General features: G+C 41.4%; 1 protein-coding gene and 1 long non-coding RNA gene across 15 annotated transcripts in view; one reads left to right on the top strand and one right to left on the bottom strand.

Moving 5' to 3' along the window:
• Positions 1-23,947, top strand: part of ADAMTS3 (ADAM metallopeptidase with thrombospondin type 1 motif 3) — a 486,980-nt gene that overhangs the window by 235,904 nt on the left and 227,129 nt on the right. For 13 of the 14 annotated variants that reach the window (XM_072941169.1, XM_072941192.1, XM_072941176.1 and 10 more), the window contains 3 exons: positions 964-1,110; positions 3,796-3,823; positions 22,992-23,398. In XM_072941169.1, coding sequence (XP_072797270.1) covers positions 964-1,110; positions 3,796-3,823; positions 22,992-23,398 — 582 coding nt within the window. Of the gene's footprint in view, positions 1-963; positions 1,111-2,003; positions 2,532-3,795; positions 3,824-22,991; positions 23,399-23,947 lie in introns of those variants that run through there. The other variant, XM_006212519.4, reaches the window with a different exon arrangement.
• Positions 509-979, bottom strand: LOC140686754 (uncharacterized). The gene is made up of 2 exons (XR_012060643.1): positions 838-979; positions 509-722 (listed from the first exon to the last, which is right to left on the bottom strand). It is a non-coding gene; the product is annotated as an uncharacterized lncRNA (long non-coding RNA).

Below are 23,947 nucleotides of genomic sequence, written 5' to 3'. Positions count from 1 at the left end.
TGGGATAGCAAATATCAGGGTGGTTGTACCTAGTAAGTACTGAATCATGAAACTTTTATTGGGTCATAGTGCAAAATACATCTTTTAACTGTCATGGCCAAAAATTTCTAAAGCCACTGTTTTCATGAAAGTCACATGAATTCCTTATTGTTCCAGAAGTTATGATAATGATAAACGTCTGAATTTTATGAAACCAAAACAAAAAGGACTGCTGTAACTCCATGCTAAATACAATATTTGCTATTCCTTAAAATCAGAGAACTGTAGAGCTGAAATATCTCATAGGGGGAAAACCAAAATAGAGTTTTAGAGATTTGTCAAGGCCAGACAGCTGTTAGCAGGGCCTAGACCCTAGGGTTTCTGATTTGTACTCTATTATTCTTTTACTTGTTGCCATAAGTTGATATAATTTTTATTTATAGAATATGAAGATTATTTCTTTATAATAAATAAGAAAATTAAGTACAAAATTCAACAAATCACTCCCAGATAGTAAGTCAATGACAGGTTACAAAAGTGCTGAAGGCTTTAATTGAAGGAAAAAAACTGCTTTAGAGATACTTCGGTGCTGAGGTCTAAACAGGATCCAGCTAATAACTAATTAATGTAATACCCCACGTTACTAGGTGGGGCCATTTGGTTTCTCGTTTGAACATGTAAGTGCCCTGTATACACGATTTTGAGAAGACTTAGCAGACAACACATCAGTGAACACAAACCACCTGTAAGGTAAAGATGCAACGATTAAATAATGAATCAAAGTATGCCCTCCAAACCCTCCAAACTCACACCGTTTTTAAAAGAAAAGGAACTATGACGTATTGAGGCATCCCTTACCAAAACAAACAGTAGTTTCTGCACATTTTCTTTTAGGCAGGCCTCTGAAAGACTCCTTCCAGTTGAAGTCTTGAAAATCAGACCTAAATTTGTGCCTATTCACTCTTCTCTCATGATCTGTTCTAGAGAGGGAGTGTCAGAAACTGGTCAGTGGAAGTTGGAAGTATTTCCTTTTCCATCCCTCTCCTCCCTGGAAAGCGCCCACAGGAGTCAACGCTAAGGAAGTGGGCCTGGGCTTGGATTCCAGCGAACTCTGAAGTCTCTGGAGCCCAGGTTGGTGTTATCTCTTCCCAGGAAGCTCCGAGCCACACAGGGCAGAAATCATTTGATAACTTAATCTTGGTGAGAGGAAGAGACACTGGGCCTGTGTGTGTACTCTTGTGATAAACGGAAGCATCCGGGTGACTCAAGAAAGACACATGGCATCGTTTAAAACTAATATAAACTAATAAAGTATAAACAACTTAAAGGGGAGAGGAAGCACATCCCAAAAGAAAAAAAGAAAAAACGTGCTAGGCGTCTGGTGTCCGGAGGGGAGGTGACCGCATCCTAACGACCAGACCGGAAGGTTCCCGGGGTTCTCTCCGGGGAGACGGGTCCCCGGCTGGGAGAGCAGTGGAGGTAGGACGAGGTGAATTTCCTAAAGCCCAGGACCGGCCTTTGGACCCTCCCCCTTCCTATAATTAACTCAAAGCAGGTCCCGCCAGTCGGGGCCCGTGGCTCTCCTGGACTGCCACCTCCCCTCGCCCATCTCGCCGGGAAGGACAGGATCCCGGGTTGAGGGGAGGTGTGGGGGGCGAGTCCGGGCCACTCGAGTCCCCTCGTGGTTTCAAACCCTGACCCTGCCTGGGGCCAGCCGCCGGCGCCGGCCTCCCCACTCCTCCCCGCTCCTCCCGCGCCGGCCGCGCCCGCCCGGGCGGGCGCGGGGGGCGCGGGCCCCGGCCTCGCGTGACGTGGGCGCCGCGGCGGGAGGGGCCGCCCGGGGGGCTCCGGCCGCCTTATTAGCGCCCTGCGGGTCGCCGGCAGCGAGCAGACGGCCACTCTGCGAGCAACAGGAGCCGGCGAGCGGCCCACTCCTCCCACCTCCTCTGCCTGCCTCCTCCTCCTCCCCTCCGGCTCCTCCCGCCCCCACCTCTGTGCGAGCGGCGGAGTCGCCCTCTCCCTGCCTCTTTCTCCCGCTCCCGCTCGCTCGTCTCTCTCGCTAATACTTCCCCCTGCTGTGCTCCAGGGGACCCAAGCATTCTCAGCGCTAACCTTAGGGACCAATGGTGCTCGAAAAGCCTAGGAAAAGCCGCTTCGGGCAGAGATAGTTGGAAACCCCTCGTCCCTTCCCCCTCTCCTGGCGCAGCCCGTGCCCAGCTCGCAGCACCTTCTCGCTCCTGCACACTCTGTTTGGGAGGACGGGGTGAGAAGGTGAAGTGGAAAGAACTGCAGAGCAGAGGGGGCCAGTCTCAGAGCTCAGATTTCATTTTCATTGAAGCAAAGCACGGAAGATCAGTTTTTTTTTAATTCTGTATTTTTTTTCCTTTTTTATTTTGATTTTTACTTTTAAAGAAACTTATTTTGGGGGGATTTGCTCTGGGCATTTGTTTTGCCCAGTGGTTGAAAAGTGAACTCGACTCGTGATGGTTCTCCTGTCACTTTGGTTGATAGCAGCCGCTCTGGTAGAGGTTAGGACTTCAGCTGATGGACAAGTAAGTGGAAAATAATAATAATAAAAAACTCAAACCCAACCTTTTCCCGAAAAAGTTCCTCCCCTCTTTCCCCTCCTCTCTCTCCTCCTCCCCCTCCCATCCTTCCCTGTTATCTTGTGCATTCACGAACGGTGTTTCAAGGGCTGGGCGCAGCGTGCGGGGCTTTCTGGGGTGGGGGTTTGAATTGCACGGGAGGTTAGGACTCCCACTCGGGGAGCCCAGGCTTGTCACACCTAGGGCTTCACTTTGCAGCATTCGTAACAATTCCTGGTGACAAACTGCAGCCAATTCGCATCCGCGCCGGGCCGTCTGGGTTTCCCCTTTCCGGAGGGCGGTCTGGGCGCTTGAATGAAGTTCTGGACGCTGGGTCCAGGATCCCAGTACTCTGGTTGCTGCAGCCGGAGTCGGGTTCGCGGGGCTTTCTCTCCTCACTGACTCACAGCTTTTTCGGGCAGCCGGAGGCGGGGGTTTCAGGAAGTCCTTGGGCCGGACAGGGAGCGATCCAGTAGACACGTGTCCTGGGAGGACCGCGGCCGGCCTGGGGTTTGACAGTTGTGGAGGGGGGCCCGGGGACGTTTCCTGCCCTGCATTTTCCTGGGCAGAGGCTGGAGGCGCCGGCCGCTTTTCTCCCCTCCCCCTCTGCACAACTCCTCCTCTTTTTAAAGCTAAATTGAGTGCAGCTCTGTTTCTTTTCGGCCCAGCCCCCACCCTTTGGAGACTCAAGGTGAAGCCCGATGTTCTCAGAAGAGTCCTTGAGAAGGCTCAGCGGGACAAGCCGAGCCGTTTGTAGTAAATCATCAGCGCAGGGCCGGTGGGACTTTGGGTACAGAATTTCTCTGTGAGTTTTGGTAGCGTCTCTGGTCCGCCTGGTCTGACCATAGGGTAAAAAGTATAAAATTGTCGAGCTGATTTCTGACTTCAAATCTGATAAATCAGACTTCTTTGCACGTATAAATTCAGAGCCTTTCTTTTCTACCGCTGAGGAGTTTTCAGAAGAGAATATTGAGTGTCAGTATTTATTTTTGCTGGCTTCATGAATGTTAAATTAAAATTGAAATGAGCAATTGTTATTGAACTGGTTCATGCTTCTGCCGCAAGGACCTTCTACAAGCGGAGGTGCAGCCTTTAGACACCAACCCCGGTCTCCAGCACCTCCTGATTAGCCAGCTCCTGAAAAGCATTAATGGTAGAAATAAAACTCACGAGGTGATAAGATGAAACCCAGTAACTGTTTCTTTTTCTTACTTTTCCCCCTCCTTTCCAGGCTGGTAATGAAGAAATGGTGCAAATAGGTAAGCCTTGTTCTCAGATGTCACTCTTATCTTAGTAGAAAGTAGGGAATGAAGTAAGCTAAGCAAAATGCTGTTTCTGAAATTTCTCCCATTGATAGTTAAAGAAATAATCTGTAGTCTAGGAACTTTTCTATTCTTCACTTCCTATTTCCAGAGGAGGGTCCCACTTTCCTCAGGCTGAATTGTAGTGATGTAAAAATTCTCCTGCAGTTGGACTTTTCAGGTGTCAATTTATTGCTGTCTTTGGACAAGCCACTGGTAGGTATTTGGAGGGTGATGGAGGGGCTGGAAGAAGATACCAAGATAAAGCAAATTAAATCAACTTGTATGGCATGAGGAGCACATCTGATTAGAAGAGAAACAAAGTATAAGAATGGTACAAAGAAGGGGAAAATGAAGTACAGAGAATGGAAAGTTTTCTCTTAAATTTTTCCAGCTTTGAGTAATCCCTCTGATGACTTCTCTTGTGCCATCTGCTTTAAAATAATTGTCTACTGATGTATAAGATTCTGGTAGGCCTTCGGCAAATAACATCTAAAACCTCAGTATTACTTGATATGGGAATTATTCCCATTTTATGGGTGAGGAGACTGAGGCTCAGAGTGTGACTTGTAACCTGTCACTCCAAAGTCCATGGTCTTTTTAAAATCTGTTTATAATAATATACTTGTTTTGAATTCAAAGACTAAAAGTCATCTGGCAGGAAGCCAGACTCCATTCAAAGTCTTTTTATACACATATTTAACTTGGGTTACTTTAAAAGATGGTTTTCTTTTTGGCAGAGTATTAATCTCTGTAAATTGTGTATTTGTCAAGTGATTTTGTAAAGCCATCCTTTAGACGAAAAGTTTTTATTACTGCAGACACAGTTACAAGTCACTGCCTGTGTGCTACATGGCAGGCACAGTGCTAGTGGCTTTATGTGCCTTGTGTCACCTAATTCTCCCCTCTGTGCTAGGAGGGGGGGACACATTGTGCCTAGTTTAGATTTGAAGGAAATGAAGCTTGAGAGGTCAGACAGCAACCTGCTGTAGTGCATAGTGGAGAGCTGGGGGGATTCCACACTTGTAAACTAATGAAGGAACCCCAAGATCCAGGCCCAGAGGCATCTGTATACAGGTGTGTATCATCCTATGTCAGAACACTCCCTTCCTACTCAGTGCTTAGCGTTGTTAGAGCTCCTTCCCAAACCTAGACCTCTGCAGGAGGAGCAGGTTGGAGGGGAGGAGACTGACTGAGAACTGCACTGAGAAGACAGTGTCTGTGAAGTCACATTTGTCATTTGTAGTTGCTAGCATTCAGCCATCAATATGTATCTTTTGAAAGAAGAATTTTTTTTTACCAGTCTTCAAACAAATAGAGAAAACAAAGCTGTCTTACTTTTTATTTCTCAAACATTTGATTACTTAAAGGTCCAATGTTTTGATATATAAATTAAAAAGCTAATTTATGATTACATATTCTACAAGGAATAAAATAGATTGCTTTGATTAAATTTTCAGATGGAATTAGCAAGCTCATGTGTGAAAGGCCCAGGGTTAGACTTTGGTCCAGTTTTTTTGCTCACGTAACTACTTTAGTAGCTCTTTTCTTCAGGGAAGAAAGTAGTACAAGTACGCTTTAATTTGGTGAGAAAGAGATGAGTAATGGTACTATTAGATTGTGTTGCTGGAGGTTTATTTGTTCCCAAGTTCCTCTGCTTTATGAGATTTCTCCTTTTTATTGTTATCATTTCTATTTACCATTTTCAAGTTGAGTGAAGAGAAGAAATAAAGATAAAAATAGACTTGACTCCTCAGTCTTGTAATTGCAGAATTGTATCATATGGCTTTGGGTTATAACATTTATGTAGTTTTTAAAAGGAATTTAAAAATACATTTAAAAAATTTAATGTGCAGCAATGAGATTTCTTTCCCCTGTTCCCATGCATAAGGGGATTGCTAACCTGGAGGTTTGGTAAAATGTACTCCTCTACATATAATTAATTTTTCCCCATAATTGAGTTAAAAACAGTTTTATGTATCTGCTTGGAGGTGCTATTTGGTCAGTGACACAATTAGGAAAGACTAATAAGGTTTGTGGAATTAATTAGTTTATATTTATTGATCTATAAATTGGCTAGAGAAAATTTCATGTTTCCAAATAATTTGTGAATACTTTACTGTCTCAGGAAGAGATAAATATGAATTAGTAACAAACCACAAATTTTTAGGAAGCTGAATTAAAAACAAATACTTTCTATTGAGATATAATACACCTGCAGAAAAGAGTGTGTAAGTGGCACCTTGCTGATTCCTCACGAAGGGAGCACATGTAGGTACCAGCACCTCTGTCCATAAGAACAGCGCTAATGCTTGGGCCACTTCCTTAGCACTAGCCCCACACAAAGGGTGGCTTGATTTCTAACAGAATAGATTAATTCTGCCAATTCTGTAAATGCTTTTAAAGACTAGAAACACAATACATACTTTTTTAGTATTTGGCTTAGGAAACCAATTAAAAATATATGTCTGATCTGCTTCACCCCCCTAGACTAGAAAGGCTTTTATTTAAGTGGGAGAAGGCAGTCTGTGATGGGGGCAGGTTAGAAAATGTATACATGCACGCACACACACACGCGCACACACACACACACACACACATATACACATACACTAACTACTGTATATAAAAATAGATAAACAGCAAGTTTCTTCTGTATAGCACAGGGAACTATATTCAATATCTTGTAGTAACCTATAATTAAAAAGAGTGTGAAAAGGAATATACGTCTGTGTGTGTATGACTGAAACATTGCGCTATACACCAGAAATTGACACAACATTGTAAACTGACTCTACTTCAATATATGAACCATGAAGTGTGTAGTATGGGATATGACTTCTTCCTTCTTTTTCCACCTGGTGGAAAAATGCCCTCTTGGTATGTGGGAAAGTATGATTCACTCGCAGGAAAATGGGCAAATAGGTTTTGAACTGTGACCTAGTTTGCTGCTCCTTTGTCAACCAGAGAGGAGCTACCTACCTACCTCCACCCATATATACGCACATACACCCATGCCTACATACATACACAGTATATACATATACCCACACGTATGCACATACATACATATAGGTGCACATGTGAATGTGTATGCACTGTGTATGTATGTGTAGAAGTGTTTTGTAAGATCAGGAGCATACTTCTGTGGCATCTCAGGAGCTCTTTCATTTCTGTCTCAGAATATGGCCTTGGTAGATGCTGAGGGTAATTGTGGGCAGCTCGCTGGCTGACCTCATTGGGTAAGGAGGCTTGTTCTGTGACACATGTGGCTTAGGAAATAATTATAGTTCTGTAGAAATTGGAGAATCTAAAAAAGAATTCCTTGAGTCCTTTTGTTTCAAAGTCACGGCTGTGAGATTGCCTGAGTATCATCAGAGGAAGAATTGTGAGGCTCTGGTGCTCAGCTCTCTTCCCTCTCCCCCTCCCACTCTTGGAATTGGGGCATGCCCATCTTTCTCTGCCCTGTTTATTTCCCAGTTGCTAATTCCATTTCATTCTATTCTTAACAAAGTTGCTGATCTTGTCCTCTCAAATATCCAGTTTCCTGAGAAACATTTTTTCATCATTTTCAGGTACTTGTTTGGGTTTCAAGGTGTAGTGTGGGTCACTGTACCTTCTCCTTGGCACAGAGTATGTGTTTCCACTGGTGTAGAGCTCTAGAGAGCAAAGACTTTGTCTTGAGGACTGCTCTATCCCCGTACATAAAACAGAGCTTCGTACCTTGTGGCTTCTCAGATATTTGTTATTTAATGCATAGATCTAATAAACAGGTTATTATCATATTTGGATTTGCCTATTTCTGAATTTCCTAAAATGCCCCTGTTCTATGTCCCTCTCCAGGTTTAATTGGTCCCCAGGAAAATGAGGATTGAAACAATGGCTATACAATTGTTCAATGTTATCAAGGCTTCTTGTGACATCTTTTCTCACTCCACAAAGCCAAGGACCTAGGCTTATCAGTTTTTACACTTTTGTGGTTGTGCTCAATAAATGTTTGGCAAATTGAATTGAATTATGTGCAAGGTTTGGAGTGTCCACTAATTTTGCCCTCAAGTCTGTTTGGGATAACTTGCCTTGTTGCTGGCATCAGTGGAAGTAAAATAAGCTACGACCGGCATCTGCCAATCCAGTTTGCAGCAGCAATACTAAAAAGTGTCTTAAAGAAGGTGTAAAGGGATCCTTTGTAAAATTTTTGATTTCAGCCACCTAAGCCATTGCTCTTCCTTGTAACTAAAGAGCATACACTTTACTGATGTAACTCCCACTCCTCTATTGAACATCAGAATGATTAAAGTTAAATGCTTTGAGCTTTAGATGGAGATGTTATTAAATGCAGCACGTTACCTGTCACCAGCAACTTACTGCTGTTTAGCTGAAATATTTCTTCCTCATACTTTTGTTTTCTTTTGTCATTGTACCAAATCATCATAATATTGCTCAGAAATGTTAAGAAATCTCCAAGGTCACGTCTGTCTCCAGGATGGTTATCTTTAAGCATTGTTCGCTTGTGTGTAGCCAACCTAGATTACCTTGGAAATCCATTAGGGACAATGCCAAATTGCCTGCTAAAATCATGAGTGGTTTCAGTATGAAGGGCTTGGTTATACTACTTTGACTGGATATATCGACAGTGAAGATTTAAAAGGAACCTTAATGCTTCCTCAAAGAGGATTGCTATTACAAGAATTTTGGGAACCCTCTCCTTAGACTTCCTTAGATAGAGATCAGCTTTTATTTCTAAGCTGTGTTACTTCTATTGTTGTAAGTTGCTGAATTATTCTTTTTAATTAATCAGCTTTTGTTCTGATTGTAGATGCTTTATATGTGCCCATTGTAAATATCTTCTCTTTCTGTATTCCCCAGATTTTTGACAATCATCACAAATATCAAACTGTTGTTATAATTTATCATATTCTAGTCAGTCTTCTTTTGATACACAGATTCTGGGCGATTTTTGGTATACCTGTTTTTGTTTTGTTTAATATTTTAGTATAATTTTCCATATCATTACAAACTCCTTGTAAACATCATTTTCATCCCATCATACTAATAGCTCTTAATTTATGTAATTATTTCCCTAATGGTATCCATTTTCTCATGATAGTGAACAGTGCCACATGATGTTGTACGTAGATTATTGCCTTTTTCAAATGACCACTTTCGGAGAGAGCCCTAGAAGTTGATTCCTGAGTAAAACCACATTAGTATGCTACATTTTGACAAATAACTTTTGAAGAAGTTTGTACAACCTGAGGTCCTGTGACCTTAGCAATATAGGAAAGTGTTGATTTTAAGCATTTTAATTTGGCTCTGTTCTTCTTGACATTTGAACATAATTTTAAAATATTTGGTTATGCAGTCTCTGAAAGTTGCCATGAATTAATCATGTTTCTAGTTATCAAGTACCTCAAAGTATGAACAATTATATTATTAAAATGTTTTGTTATTTTATCGGGACTGTAAGAAGATTTATCTACCTCGTAGGACAGAATTTAAGAGTTGTGTATTCTTTAGAATGGATCGGAAAGCGTGGGAAGAGCCTTCTAGCTTAGGAATCTCGGCGCCCACATGTAATTGATCTACCCCAATTTTCCAAGTACGTTTACATGACTTTGCTGACTAACTGTAAATCTGTAGGAGAGATTTTGTGGTAAAATGTCAGTCTCTTGTTTATAAAAATGAGGGCCACAAATTCATCATGATGAATCTTAGTGGAATTTAGAATAAGTTATGAGCAGCAGTCTGTCTTGTTCTTGAAATGACTGATAAAAATAGTATTTAGGAAACTTATAGAAAGCAAAATAGGATTAAATACATGACTCTTCAGATACTTTAATAGTAAATTACATTTCCTACAATTTTTCTTCCTGTTTAGTACATGTAGTTTTATATGTACTAATGCACACAAATAAAAGCAGAAAGAATGATTGAAATAATTACTTATATGAGTTTGAGTTCTCCTTCTTGTATGTATGGCAACCTCTCTTTTTCACAGGTAGAGTCCATTTGTTAATCTAAACTCTAGCCAGTACATGCATTAGAGGACCTATTATTGTTCATTGCCTCTCCTCCATCGGATGGTCAGGGGCACAACTCTGCTCACTGTGTGGTTTAAAATCCTGACTCTACCACTTTTCTGGCTGATGAACTTAACCTCTCAAAGCATCATTTTCTCGTATGTAACATAGGCATATTACTACTACTTACTTCATAGGGTTTTTAAGAAATATTTTTTAATTAAAGTCTAGTTGATTTACAGTGTTTCTGGTGTACAACAAAGTGATATTCTTTTTCAGATTCATTTCCATTATGGGTTATTACTAGATATTGAATATAGTTCACTGTGCTATGCAGTAGGTCCTTGTTGTTTGTCTATTGTATATATAGTAGTATGTATCTGTTAATCTCAAATTTAAAATGTATCCCCTCTTTTCCCTTTGGTAACCATAAGTTTATTTTATATGTTTATGAGTCTGTTTTTGTTTTGTAAATAGGTTCATTTGTATCATTTTTTTAGATTCCGCATATAAGATTCCATATTAGATTCCACATATATCATATGATATTTGTCTTTCTCTCTCTGACCTACTTCAGTTAGTATGATAATCTCTAAATCCATCCATGTTGCTGCACATGGCATTTTTTCATTCTCTTTTATGGCTGAGTAGTATTCCTTTGTCTATACGTACACCACATCTTCTTTATCCAGTCATCTGTCGATGGACATTTAGGTTGCTTTCATGTCAGCGCTATTGTCGATAGTGCTACTAGGGACATTGGGGTCGGGTATCTTTTTGAATTAGAGCTCCCTCCGGATATATGCCCAGGAGTGGGATTACTGGATCACACAATAACTCTATTTTTAGCTTTTTAAGGAAACTCCATACTGTTTTCCACAGTGGCTGCACCAGTTTACATTCCCACCAGCAGTGTAGAAGTGTTCCCTTTTCTCCTCACCCTCTCCAGCATTTATCATTTATAGACTTTTTGATGATGGCCATTCTGTTCTTACTGAAGTACTGCTTACTTCATAGCGTTTTAAAGGATTCATAAAATGCTGGCACATGGTAAGCAAGCTGGAATGATAGTTATTATTATTAGTATGTCTTAGTCTATGCTTTTTAAAAAAACACTTATATTCAAGGAAAGCTACCTCATTCCAGTCCCTACATTTCTGATAGGTCTGCCTGCCACCAGGGCTTTCCAGGAATGGATTTAGTATGTCATGGACTTGTAAGCTCTCCAGACACTCAGCTCACCATGTGACAGCTCTTTAAGGGTTCTATTTTCATGTATTATCTTCATGTTGGTATCTCATTTTAGTGTTGCTTAATTTATTGGAATATAGCAGTAGGGGGAGGAGTTGAATAAGGAATAGTGCAAAAGCAGTTATTCCATATGGATTCCACACCAACTATATCTTGTGTATTCCAGACAATTCTTTTTCATTTCAACTTATTTATTGAAATTCCTTCTTTCTATTTCACTGAGAGAAAGTTCCTGTATTAATCATGACTCCTTTGGATGCAAATAACAGGAACCCAGTTGACAGTGGTTAAGGAAAACAAAATGGATCAGGTAATCAAAGTCAGGTATAGCTGAATCTAGGGCTCAAATAATGTCAGAAATCAGTCTCTCTCTCTCCCCACTCCCCTTCCTTTGTCCCTCCCTTTTTCCCTTCCCTCTTTCTTACTTTATCATTTTTCCTCTGTGTTGACTTTTCTTCTCTCTGTCAGGATAAGATTGTGACTGTCCTAGTTGTGGCAAAGGTGTCACCAGCAACTCTAGGCTATCAGTCTACTTTTCTACCCACTAGACAGAACTCTTCTGTTTTGGCAGTGCAGTAATAGATCCAGGTAGGTCTTTTACTGGCTACCCAGCTCAAGTCATGAGCTTATCCTTGAACTGTTCGCTGTGCTCAGGGGATGCAGTGCTCTGATTAGCCGGGATTGAGATGTTTCACTCTTGATTTACAGCAACTCAAAGTGGAGTGTGGGGTGGTTAACTGGAGGGAAATTTGAGGTTCAGTTAAAAGAAAAAGGAGGGATGAATGCTGGGAAGCACTCATGTGCATTAAGGCCACAGCTGTGAGGACTTCCAGCACGTTGCATGGGACCTGGAGGCTGTGGCAGGTAGAAGAATGGCTCCCAAGATATCCATGTCTGAATCCCTGGAACCTGTTTATATGTTACATGGCAGAGAGGAATTAAGTTTTCAGATGGAATTAGGTTGCTGATCAGTTGACCCTAAAATAGGGAGATTATCCTGTATTATCCATTGGGGCATCCTTATAAATGGAAGAGGGTGGTGAAAGAGAGACTTGATTGGATGTCACTAGCTTTGAAGATGGAAGGAGGGAGCCATGAGCCTGGGAGTGCAGGTAGCCTCTGGGCATTGAACAAGGCAAGGGAACAGATCACTTTTAGCATTTACAAAAGAAATGTAGCCCACTGACACTTTGATTTTAGCCCTGTGCAACCTGTTCCAGACTTCTGAACTCCAGAACTATAGGATAATATATTTGCATTGTTTTAGGTTGTCAGGTGTGTGGCAGTTTGTTACAGCAGCAGTAGGAGACTGATACAGTGGCCTAGTGGACTGTCCTAGTTTCTCATATTTTTGTCAAACCATGATCCAGACTATTTTTTAAATTATTATTTTGGGGTGTTTTTTTTGGGGGGGGAGTGGTAATTAGGTTTTTTTTTTAATTTTTTTTTTAAATGATGGTACAAGGGATTGAACCCAGGACCTCAGGCATGCTAAGCATACACTCTACCGCTGAGGTATACCCTCCCCCACTAGACTATTTTAGATCTGGAAAATACAATTACTGCAAGTAAATTTTTGGTGAAAACCTTTAAAAATTATATCCACATTTCTTATCTGTCATATTTTCTCCTGCCTTTGGCCCTGAGTACAAATGCTAATTTTCCTGGCTTTAAATTCTAGGCTCAATAATAGCCTTTAAAAGTATTATCCATTAAAAAATTTTAAGATGTGTGAAAAATATTAATTTTTAGAATGTCTTAATATTTTTCTTGCATCTGTAAAATTTCCAATGCTGATAAATATAACCAGTAGAAGTGCTTCTTTTAAAACTAAGATTGGAATGTTATTTGGCATTTGGGCCTCATTAAAAAAAATATAAATCTCCTCTGCTTGTTATCCTGTTATTGATTATTTAATCATTTTAAGATGTAGCAAAGAAAGTAAATACTTGGATATTTTTCTTTAAAACAGTTTTTATTTTCTTTTCTTAAAAGATCTCCTCTTACCTGATTTCATGTTCTGGAATGCTAGAGAATGTGCTGTTCTTTCCTAAATGACTCTCTTGAACATAAACATTGTGCAATTGCAACAAATATTTATGAAAAATCCAGATTAAAAAAATGAGAAGAATTTTTAAGTTCACAACTATTTGTTCTTTCTTAATAATGAGTGGGGGAAAAAAAAGCATCTCCTCCCCCAATCCCCCAATAGCTATGAAAATAGATTTGCAACTAAAATAAAAGACATCAAAGAGTTTCTTTGCCTTGTGGTGATAAGAGCCTGGAGGAGATGAAGTGAGGAAAAAAGAATTTGGCTGGGTTCAGAATTTCAGCATGTGTCGCGATTAATTTTTAATTGCCTTTGAGAGAAGATGTGTCCCCTTCTCTGTTAGTGTTTACAGCCTTGGTGAGCCCTTTGGCATGTAATGTCCTCTTTAACGTCCACTCTTCACCCTGCTTACATCTTTCCTGGAGCAGCTGGCTCCTGTCATTTCTGATGAAAGTCATTCTCTTTCCCTCGGCTCAGGATTTGGAAATGTTGTTGTTGGAGCTGCTTCTTTAGCAGATCTTGAAAATGCTTATTTGATTTCATTCTTGTGGCCAGATTGTTGCATACTGAGAATTTATACCTGATAAAGGAAATTGCCTGTGTGACTGTCTCTATAGTAGGGCAATCAGCCAATTCATGGGAGAGAATCCCAGTCTCTGGGTTGGGGAATGGAGCATGAGTTCTTACAGCCAGCTGAGACGTCAGGCCCTCTGTTGACATGGAGCTTAAGATCCCTTCTAGCCAGCAGAGACACCGGGTTTGGGTGGGAATGGAGTGGGGAGAGGCCTGAGGGGTGCTGGGACACAGAAGGAATCTGATATTGACTTCCTTCTATGGCTCGAGGTAGATGATGATGGTGATGGTGATAATAACACCACCTACACCTAATTTTTCATTTAGTGAAATGTTATTAGGTGGACCAAGCCCTTTTTATAACTTATCTCTTACTCCTGTTTTACAGGTAACCTTTCTGAGCCTTGCTTTTCTTAGTTTGCTCACAGGATGCTAACAGGATTGCTCATACCAGCTTGAACCAGAATTCAAACACAGTGCTTTTTGACTCCAGACCTTTAGTGTTCAACCATTGTACATCGTACCCCATTTCCTTTCTTGCTTGGGAACTAAAGTTGCATTGCATCAATCACAAGTATTCCCATAGTCTGTGTGCCTGGGGTAGCTTTGTTCTTAATCAGATCAGCTAAAAGTTGCTGCAATACATGGGAACTTTGCACCACAGCCCTCTGGGTCCTAGCAGTGTTGATTGTACTACTGGAGACTTCTCTTACCTGTTCTATCATGTGGTCTTTGTAATGTTCAGGGGACATCTATTCTCCTCTAGGGAACATTTGTGTAGCATTCTACAATATAAAGCATCCCCAGCTGCCTGTCCTCACTTGTGAGCACATGTGGCTGAATGCATGAAGGAGTTACGGTGATCTCCAAGCTAGGCCACAGGGTCCTACTGTGAGCCCAGTCCCTCCTGAGAATCCCCACTTCCAAAAATAGCCATTGATTTCTCTTTTTCCCCAAAGACTGGTGTCCACTGGGGACATTTGAACACATTTGAGATCATACCTCTGCCCCAACGAGCTTAAAATTGCTGAAAGGACAAGACTTGAGCCTGTAACTTTTCACCTATAGGGATTTTTATAACTTTGATGCAGACAGTACACAGCCGTGGGAGTTAGGAAGCTTGGACTAGGGGGCCTGTACTCTAGACAAGTTAGCAGGGGAGGTTTCTTGGAAAAGATGGGGCTTGAGAAGGGCCATGAGGGCCAGGTTGGATTTGCAGAGATGGAGAGAAAGCAGCAGGCTTTGCCACCGTTGATGCAGTAGAAAGGGCTCTAAAGGCAGGGGTGGTAAGTTGGGTCTAGTGAGCACTTTAGAATGTTTCCATAGGTAACATGGGAGATGATGTCAAAACGCAATTAGAGACCAGACGCAGAGGGCCTTAAATGATGAAGTTAAGTTTTGACTTGGGTTAAATTACCTAACTTTGAGTTTCAATTTCTCAAGTGCAAAGTGAGGGGGTTTGGTTAGCAGACAGTCTTACAAGCAGTTTTTGGGTCCAACATGGAAATAAAGATATTAATTTTCTGAATCTATTTTATCCTGAAGTAATGATGAGACAGTTGAAACTATTAAGAGAGAATAACAGAGTAATATTAATATCTAACATTTATTGAGCACTTACTATGTGCTGAATACTGTGTTAAGCACTTTGGATAAGGCTGTCTAATTTTTATAACAAGCCTATGAATTCAACACTATTGTCTTGATTTTTTTGAGTGAGTACTGACATACACAGTCTTATGTGACCAGAATCACAAAGGTAGTAAGTGATAAGACCTAGGCATATTAGATGTGAGACTTCAAAACAGCTTTCCTGGCAGTAATTTAGACACTATTTTGGTACAATCTGTGTAGCATTTGGCTGTGAGAAATGATATGTGGGACACTGGGACTTGGTTCTTGGAGCGTTTCACTGTGAGGCAATGAGGACTTGAAGGTGACTGGAAGAAAGAGGATTAGTTTGAGAGAAAGGACTTGAATGATATTAAGTGGTGGAAAAGTTGAAGCGAAGTCAGTTTTTGAGCCTGGGGATTTGGGACAATCAGCATATTATGAATAGAAATAGTGAAGTCAGAAAGACAAGGTGCATATTCAGGTGAAAATGAGAAGTTTGGTTTGGATATTTTAAGGGTGAAGGGAGGGTGCACATTCTTCTCAGCAGAACAAAACTGATGCATTTAGGTTTCAGTTTGAGGCAACTTCTCTTTTTCTTTAACCTGTATTTACCAAGGGCTTGATGTGAGGATATCGTGCTAAAACACGGACGTGGGTAAAAGGGTCCAAAGCCTCAGAAACAAGTAAAGTTTGGAGACTATTAGAAAAGTCTAATGTGGTTGACCTTAACACAGAATGTCTGCCTAGCTCCAAGGCCTCTAAGTGTATGGAAGCACAGAACGCTGGCTTCTCAAATCCTTTGATGTAGGTTGTGTGCAATGTTTGTGTGTTTGTGTGTGAAAAGAGGTACACACATACCACACGTACACACATGCACAGAGACACAAGAATGTGGGTTTTTTCATGAAGTGCAAGGAGGAAGAAGGCATTATGTTAAACTTTAGAATCTGGCATTTAGATATGAAAGAATTCCCTGACCAGGAGAATTGTTAGTGTTATAATTAGACCCAGTGGAGATATGACAATACCGTTTCTTAAAGTTAGCTCAAGTTCTTGAGGAGCTTGTGAATAAAACATACCTCTCCGACCTGCCTGGGTTCTGAACATGCTGAGAAATAGCAAATCTACTGTTATTTATAAAGTAGATAAACAGCAAGGTCGTCCTACTGTAGAGCACAGGGAACTATATTCAATACCTTGTAATGGAAAAGAATATGAAAAGGAATATATATGTGCATGTGTGTGTATATATATATATATGCGTGTGTGTGTGTATACGTATATATGAATGTATGTGCGTGTGTGTGTGTGTGTGTATATATATATATATATATATATATATATATATATATATGTAAATGAATCACTATGCTGTACACCGGAAGTTAACACAACATTGTAAACCAACCACATTCTTCAATTAAAAAAAAAAAGATGTAGTGAAAATACCTCTTAGAAAAGAGGAGGGGGTGGAGCCCGAGGCTTTCACTTGGGCAGGCAGTGCGCCGTCTAACGAGCTCCCCCTCTGGTGTGTGTCGGCCCCGCTGGGCTGGGACAGGGGGCCTGCCCCTCGGGAAGTGGAAGAGAACCCCGGGGCCTGGGAAGAAAGATGATGTGGGAGTGCTGAGCTTTGCAAACTGCTTATCTTTCCCAGACTTGCCAGTCACATCCAGCACTCTTCTTTGTGGGGAGAGGGGGGAGTTAAGGGGGATGGAAAGGCCTGGAATCCTCAGAAAAATCTCTCCTCACAGAGAGCCGGAGCAGGTGAAAGACACTGCACCTCTAACTTAAGACAACATAACGCCTTCAGCTTGAGATGGCACTTCTAACTGTAAGAGACAAGGGTGAGATGGTTTTTCAAGGTCTTTTTAATTCTTGACCCGCAGAGTTATAATCCTATGAGTATCAGAGGGATTGCAGAGTGGGGGCTAATTTCCTGCCGCCTGTTCCTAAGTACCAGGGGCTCTCTGTCTGCATTCCAGGAGGTCTGTTTTAGTGATTAGATCCATTTTTGTTGTTGTTCTTAGTAGTTTAAAATGTAAGTTCTGGATACTGTGAAATGTTTGATTTACAGGCCAGCAGGAACTGTGAGAAACAGACCCAACATTCGCAAGCAGATTCTGGCTATAGAGGTATCTGGCAACTTGTGTGGTTTGCTGTCATCGATTGCTTGGTGGTAAACTGCTATTTGGAAAAGAGGATGCATTCTAATTGTACATACTCCTTCAGGCTCAAACTGCTCTCCTTCATTCATTCACTCATTCGCAGGTATCTACTGAGTGACTTCAGAGTCAGTTTTAGATACTGGAGAACTATGGTGAAGAGAATGGATAAAAAATCCCTTCCCTCATGGAACTTACATGGTAGTAGGTATAAAGAAACAATGAACAAATAAACATATAAATAAAATTTATAGTGTCTGAGGGGGTGACAGATTTTTTAGGGGAGAAGTAAAGTGCAGAAGGGAGATAGTCAGGAGGTTGTTACTGGTGGTCGGGGGAGCTCTCAAGGAACTGAGGGGTGGGTGAGACGTGCAGCTGTCGGGGGAAGACGCTTTGGCAGAGGAAATGCAAACACAGTAACCTTGAGATGAGAGGTCCCAATGCTGGCCCTTGGGGACCAGTTACCCTGCGTGCGTCGGGTTTTGAGGAGAAGAGCGACATGGTCTGCCATTTGAATTACTCTGGCTCCATTCTGAGGATGACCTAGAAAGCAGAAGGACAGAAGCAAGGGGAGAGCAGTCATGGTCTCATTTGAAACTGAGCTGGTGGTGCACTGGACTAGGACAGCGGTGGGGGGAGTAGGGTGAGCAGTGCTCAAGAGTCTGGAGGTAGCTTGCAGGTAGAGTCAATAGGATTTGTTGAAAGATTTATGTGTGGTGTGGGAAGAGTTAAGGATGGCTTAGTTAAGCTTTTGGTCTGAGTAACTAAGAGGTGGAGTTGCCACTTACACTGAGGTGGGCAAGGAAGCACAGATGTGGGAGCAGAAAAGCAGAAAGTTGCTTTTGGAAGTGTTGAGGTTGAGGTGCCCGGTGAATACCCACAGGGAGAGGGTCCGGGGGCGACTGGCTTGACAAGAGAAGAGATCCTGGAGGAAGCCTGGGCCGGAGACTGAGACTGGGAAGGCGTTCAGTGTCACAGCATGGGATGTGTTCACCAGGCTGGGGAGGGGAGAGGTGGAAGAGGAGGGGCCAGGGCCAGGTCCTGGGCAGTGCAGTGTGTACAGGCCAGGGGCATAAAGGGGGGAGAGGAGGGAGGATGAGAAGGGGAGACCAGTGAGGAAAGAGGAGAACCAGAAGAGAGAGTGGTGTCCTGGAGCCTAGAGGAAATGTGTCAAGAAGGAAAGAGAAACAAACGGAGTCAGATGCCGCTAGTCAGACAGGTGAGAAGGTGGAGTCTTGAGCGTTGGTTTCAGCTCATGAGGTTACTAAGGATGTTGACAAGAGCATGATTGGAGTGGGTTCCAGAAGGAACAAGGATGGGAAAAGAGGAATTGGAGAGATCTCATATAGTCACATTTTTGGAAGTGTTTTGCTGTAAAGTGTGTCGAAGTAGTGAGGAATTAGCTAGAGGCAGATGTGGCATCAAGAAGGTTTTTTGTTCAAAGTGGGAAGTATGGCAGCTTATTGATTTGCTGGTGGGAATGACCTGGTGATGGGAAAACCGATGAGAAAAGAGAGAGAGGACAATGGCTGAAGCCATCCTGCAAAGGCAAGAGGGGCTAGGATGTGGTACGCAAGTGGAGGGTTTGCTCTTGTCTAAGACCACAGACCATCCATACTACAGGAGGCAATGGACCAGGCATGCACAGATGCCAGCGGGTTGTGGACAATTCACTGCATCTGAGTCAGGCTTGGATAATCAGTGACCACAGTGTGGCTTTACAGTGGTCCTAGCTCTCTGTGCTTGTGGAATTTATGGCTCATGAAAACCTTTACATGCTTATTGCTGTGGCCCTTCAGCCATCCCAGTTGACAGTTGTGTAGTTTCACATTTTGACATTGCACATGGGCGCTACTTTTAATAAGTATCTAATTTACGTTTAAGTTACAGTAGTTTAAATTTACCAAATCCTCTGCATAATCTCATCTAAACCTCTCACCCAACCTATGAAGTTGAGACTGTTACTAACCTCCAGTTAACAACTGAAGAAACTGAGCCTAAAGGGAAAATAAAGAACTTGTTCAAGTTCATGTATTGACTTAACTTCCTGCTTTCAGACACTGCTGTCTGTTCCCTTGGTTGTGGGCTGGATTGCTTTGTGGAAGTATTTGAATGTATGAATTGTATCATTTCTGAGTGCAGTTAATTAACATTGGTTTGCATATGTGATTGTAATCTGAGATTAAATACTTTTGATACCTTTGAGCTTCCCCACCAACCCTTTATTTTTCTCCCCAAGACCAAGAATTTTTTTTAAACTTTTTTTTTATTGGGTTATAGTAATTTTACAATGTTGTGTCAAATTCCAGTGTAGAGCACAATTTTTCAGTTATACATGAACATATATATATTCATTGTCACAGTTTTTTCTCTGTGAGATACCATAAGATCTTGTGTATATTTCCCTGTGCTATACAGTATAATCTTGTTTATCTGTTCTACATTTTGAAATCCCAGTCTATCCCTTCCCACCCACCCCCTGGCAACCACAAGTTTGTATTCTATGTCTATGACCAAGACCAAGAATTTGACAGTCTTTTATAGAAGTTTTTGAAGCTACACTAGGGGAAAAATTGGTTGGCTGCATGCAGGTGGGCAGAACATCATCCTTCGTGGGGAAGTTTTCCTTTGTAAGTCAGATCTCAGTTTAGGAATTGACAGCAGGATGTTCCATCTATTCTGCAGGGAATGAGTGCAGAGGAGTAGGATCTTCAACTTCCAGGTGACCAGAATTGAAATTTTCCCTTGGCTCCTTGTTTGCTATGCATCAGACCCTCTAGGCCGCTTGCCTAGAGGCAACTAAGGGTAACAATGCCCACCCACTGTGACTGGTGTGGGAATTAGAGAAGATACATCCTTGAGCACAAAGCACATTACCCGGTATTTATTCTGCAGTAATGGCAGGTGACTGGGCGGCTCCCTTGTCAGTTCCCTTAACTACCGTTCAGGGGATGGTAGCCTGAGGGGATACCAAGTGCATGTTTTCTTTTGGTTACTTTAATTCCCACCTGGAAAATGACTCATTCAGAGTTTAATTTCAGAAATTGTTCCTTATGCGTGCATTTTAGGAATGGTTTCTTATTTAACATCAGAGAAGACAAAGCTCTATAGAGAAACACCATCTTTATTTTGAGTAAAAATTCAGAAGATATTGTCTGACAGTAGAAAATGGAGCCATCCCAGAGAACCTAGGATGTTTGGTTTGCTGTAAGCATGAAGCTCTGGGTATCCTCTTGGGTGTAGAGGAGATGCCCTATATTCTTCTTAAATTTTCTCGTTCTCCAGTCACTTCATCCAGGCATCAGTATATTGTCTCAATTTCGGTTGTGTGAATTCCCTTTAGCAGAGATGGGAAATTCATACATTAAAATGAAATACTGCTTTTCCTTCCCTTGAAACAGAAAACTGATGGTTCAAGGAAGAGTTACAACTGGGCTTGTTGGTGTAGCCAGATGCTCCTGGGCCGTGGGTGTGAAGTCAGCACGTGGTACAGCGTAGACAAAGCAAATGTCCTCCGGTTACTTCTGTTACTAACTTACACATCGTAAACAAGTCCTACTGATGTGAGATGCTGGTCGGTACAAAATCTCGTATTAAGATGACACTGAGAAGATCGAGTTGAATGGGTTTCTTATCCTCAAGTAATTAATTTGGGGTTGGTTGGCTTTGTCAGTCTACATCCAACAGCCCAATTCATCCCTTCCTGTAGAAACTTACCCCTCCATCACTCGGCTTCTGTGACACTTGAGTTCATTCCCTAAAATGTTGAGTTTTTTTTTCTTCTAAACCAGAATTTACAGACGTATTCACCATCGATTTGGTTATAAGGGAGACAGTCGGTGTGACATGCTCACACCGTGTCTAGTGTGGGTCTTGGGATGTAGGGAGCCTGTGAAGCAGGAATTGTGTTGCTGCTGCTTCCAGTGTGGAAGCCAGGCTTCCCTTGACTCTGTGATAGGACCATCCTCACTCCTTCTCTGCCTAGTACAATTGGGTTACTTACTCTATGCATTGAATAAAGAGGGATATTTTGTTTAAATACATTGGTCATTATATTATTATACTCAAGGAATTTCCAAGTTGCAAAACACCTTCATTTGTGTTCTGGTACTTTACACACTGTTTAAGGTATTAAAAAAAAAGGAAATAATGAAAACATAGTGATTCTATAAGGATGCTTTAAGAGCATAAGTTATAGGTTCATTTATGGGTCTCATGCTCTAACGTGTTTGATGACATGCATGCAGTTCCCACAGGTGAGCAGTATTTGTGAATCATATACTTTTTTTCAGGGCACTTTATTACACGACAGGACTAATCTTAGGCTAAAATTATTGAGGTGGGGAACTTTAAAATTCACGTTCTCAGACTTTCCTTTCCATGTGTTCTTCCTTCATCCTTGTTGCCCTCCTTGTTTCTTTCTATTAACTTCCTTCTGCCTTCAAAATCATTTCTGTTATGGGAGAAGTGGTTCACTTTGTGTGTTATCTTTCCCAAGGGTGTTTGCATTTTATCAGACACAATACTCAAATTTGGCTAAACTTGGGGAATTAAGTTCTAATCGTGAAATTCAGTTTAATGCGTAAGTAGCCACCCATGTTGTAACATAAGACACATCGTACTCAAATGAGTGTCTGTCCCATGTAAGAAATATGGTGCCAAATGGCAATGCCATTTGTTCTTGACTAACCAGTACTGGTATATCCAATTTATAGATTTTTATTTCTTCTTTTTCACCCCATTCTCCTCATTGGCTGAAAATGTTCTGTGACTTATGGTGCCGCACATGATGTGGCAGAGTGAGTCTCTGGGCTTTAGAATATGACTTGGAGTCATAGCTGAACGTCACACTTATTTGACCTTGGACGCACACCTCTGAGTCTCAGTTTCCTCACCTGTGAAGAATGATTATTAGGGTTGTTATGATGGAAAAATACGTGCAAACTACAGCATCATAAACCACAGTGTATAAATTACACTGTAATGTAGGCTAATGGTAGATGTGACATAAAGTATCTATTATAGTTAGTATGAATTCTAGGATTCTTACAAGGAAAAAATTAAAGCAGAAAAAAATTTCTTGTACATCATATCAACTTTGTTAAAAGTTTGTAGCAGGTCAGTTATGCCAGTGATACATTAATTAGGAATATGTCTTGATTATAAGCAAGCCAGGTATAGTTTATGGAAAGTTACTATATTCATATTCTCAAACATAAATGAGATTAGTATTCACATTGCAATAAACGTTTTTAAAAATTGAAAGAAATGATTTCTTGAACACATTGAATGCATTTGAAAAATGATTTGCATTCTCAAAATCTATTACTCTTGAAATGATTCGAGAATATATTTATTATGCAAGTTAAGGGACGGTCTTGTGAGGTGGGTACGTGTTATGTTGCCTGTGTTCTCTTGTTGCACAGGGTTCTACAATTCTATCTTTCATTCCACAGATTTACCGGGAAAGAGACAGAGAGAGTATGAGCTGGTGACTCCAGTCAGCACGAGTTCTGAAGGACACTACCTCTCCCACATTCTTTCTGCAAATCACAAAAAGAGGTCAGCGAGGGATGTGTCTTCCACCTCTGAGCAATTGTTCTTTAACATCACAGCATTTGGAAGGGATTTTCATTTGCGACTAAAGCCCAACACTCAGCTAGTAGCTCCTGGCGCTGTTGTGGAATGGCAGGAGACATCTCCAGTGCCGGGGAGTATAACCCACCCTGTTAATGACCGGCAACCAGGAAGTGCCTCCGAAAGAGTCTGGAAAACAGAGCCTTTGCAGACTAACTGTGCTTATGTTGGTGACATCATGGACATTCCGGGAACCTCTGTTGCCATTAGCAACTGTGATGGTCTGGTAAGACTCATTGCCTTTTGTGTCTGATGTTTGCAGGTGTTTGGGAGTGCGGGGTGGCTGCAGCATGGTTTGGAAGGTGAAAGTGGAAAGAAAGCCTCATTATGACATTTTAAGTTCAGGAAGAAGCGCTAGAAAGCATTATACTTACTATCCAAGATGTGTGCTTTGGCTTAATTTTGATGTGAAGACAACGTTATTCTAAGAAACCAAAGACAACTATTTTAGCATTCTTTGCTTATATTTTCACTTGTGTTATGTTGGGCAATTTTATTTCCTTATTTCTTTCAAAGCATTCTGAGAACTTTCTAAAGAAGCAGAGATTCCTTCAAAGTGATAGTATTTCAGTTCTTATGTGGAAAGGTTGGATATTTTCTTTTGAAAGCATTCTTTCACTTCCACACAGAATGCTAGAGTGGGGAATGAGAAATTTGTTAGAATTTGTTCCAATAGCATTACTCTGTGAACATCCTCTCTGCCTGGTGACTTTGGCTCATTTTTTTTTCCTTTATTTTTGAATAACAGGCCCCTATCTTGCTCTTCAGTTTTGTG

This window comes from Vicugna pacos, chromosome 2, assembly GCF_048564905.1.
Source record: "Vicugna pacos chromosome 2, VicPac4, whole genome shotgun sequence".
Classification (NCBI taxonomy): Eukaryota; Metazoa; Chordata; class Mammalia; order Artiodactyla; family Camelidae; genus Vicugna; species Vicugna pacos.
The sequence above is the reverse complement of the archived record's forward strand: the minus strand, read 5'-3'. Positions and strand labels throughout refer to the sequence as shown.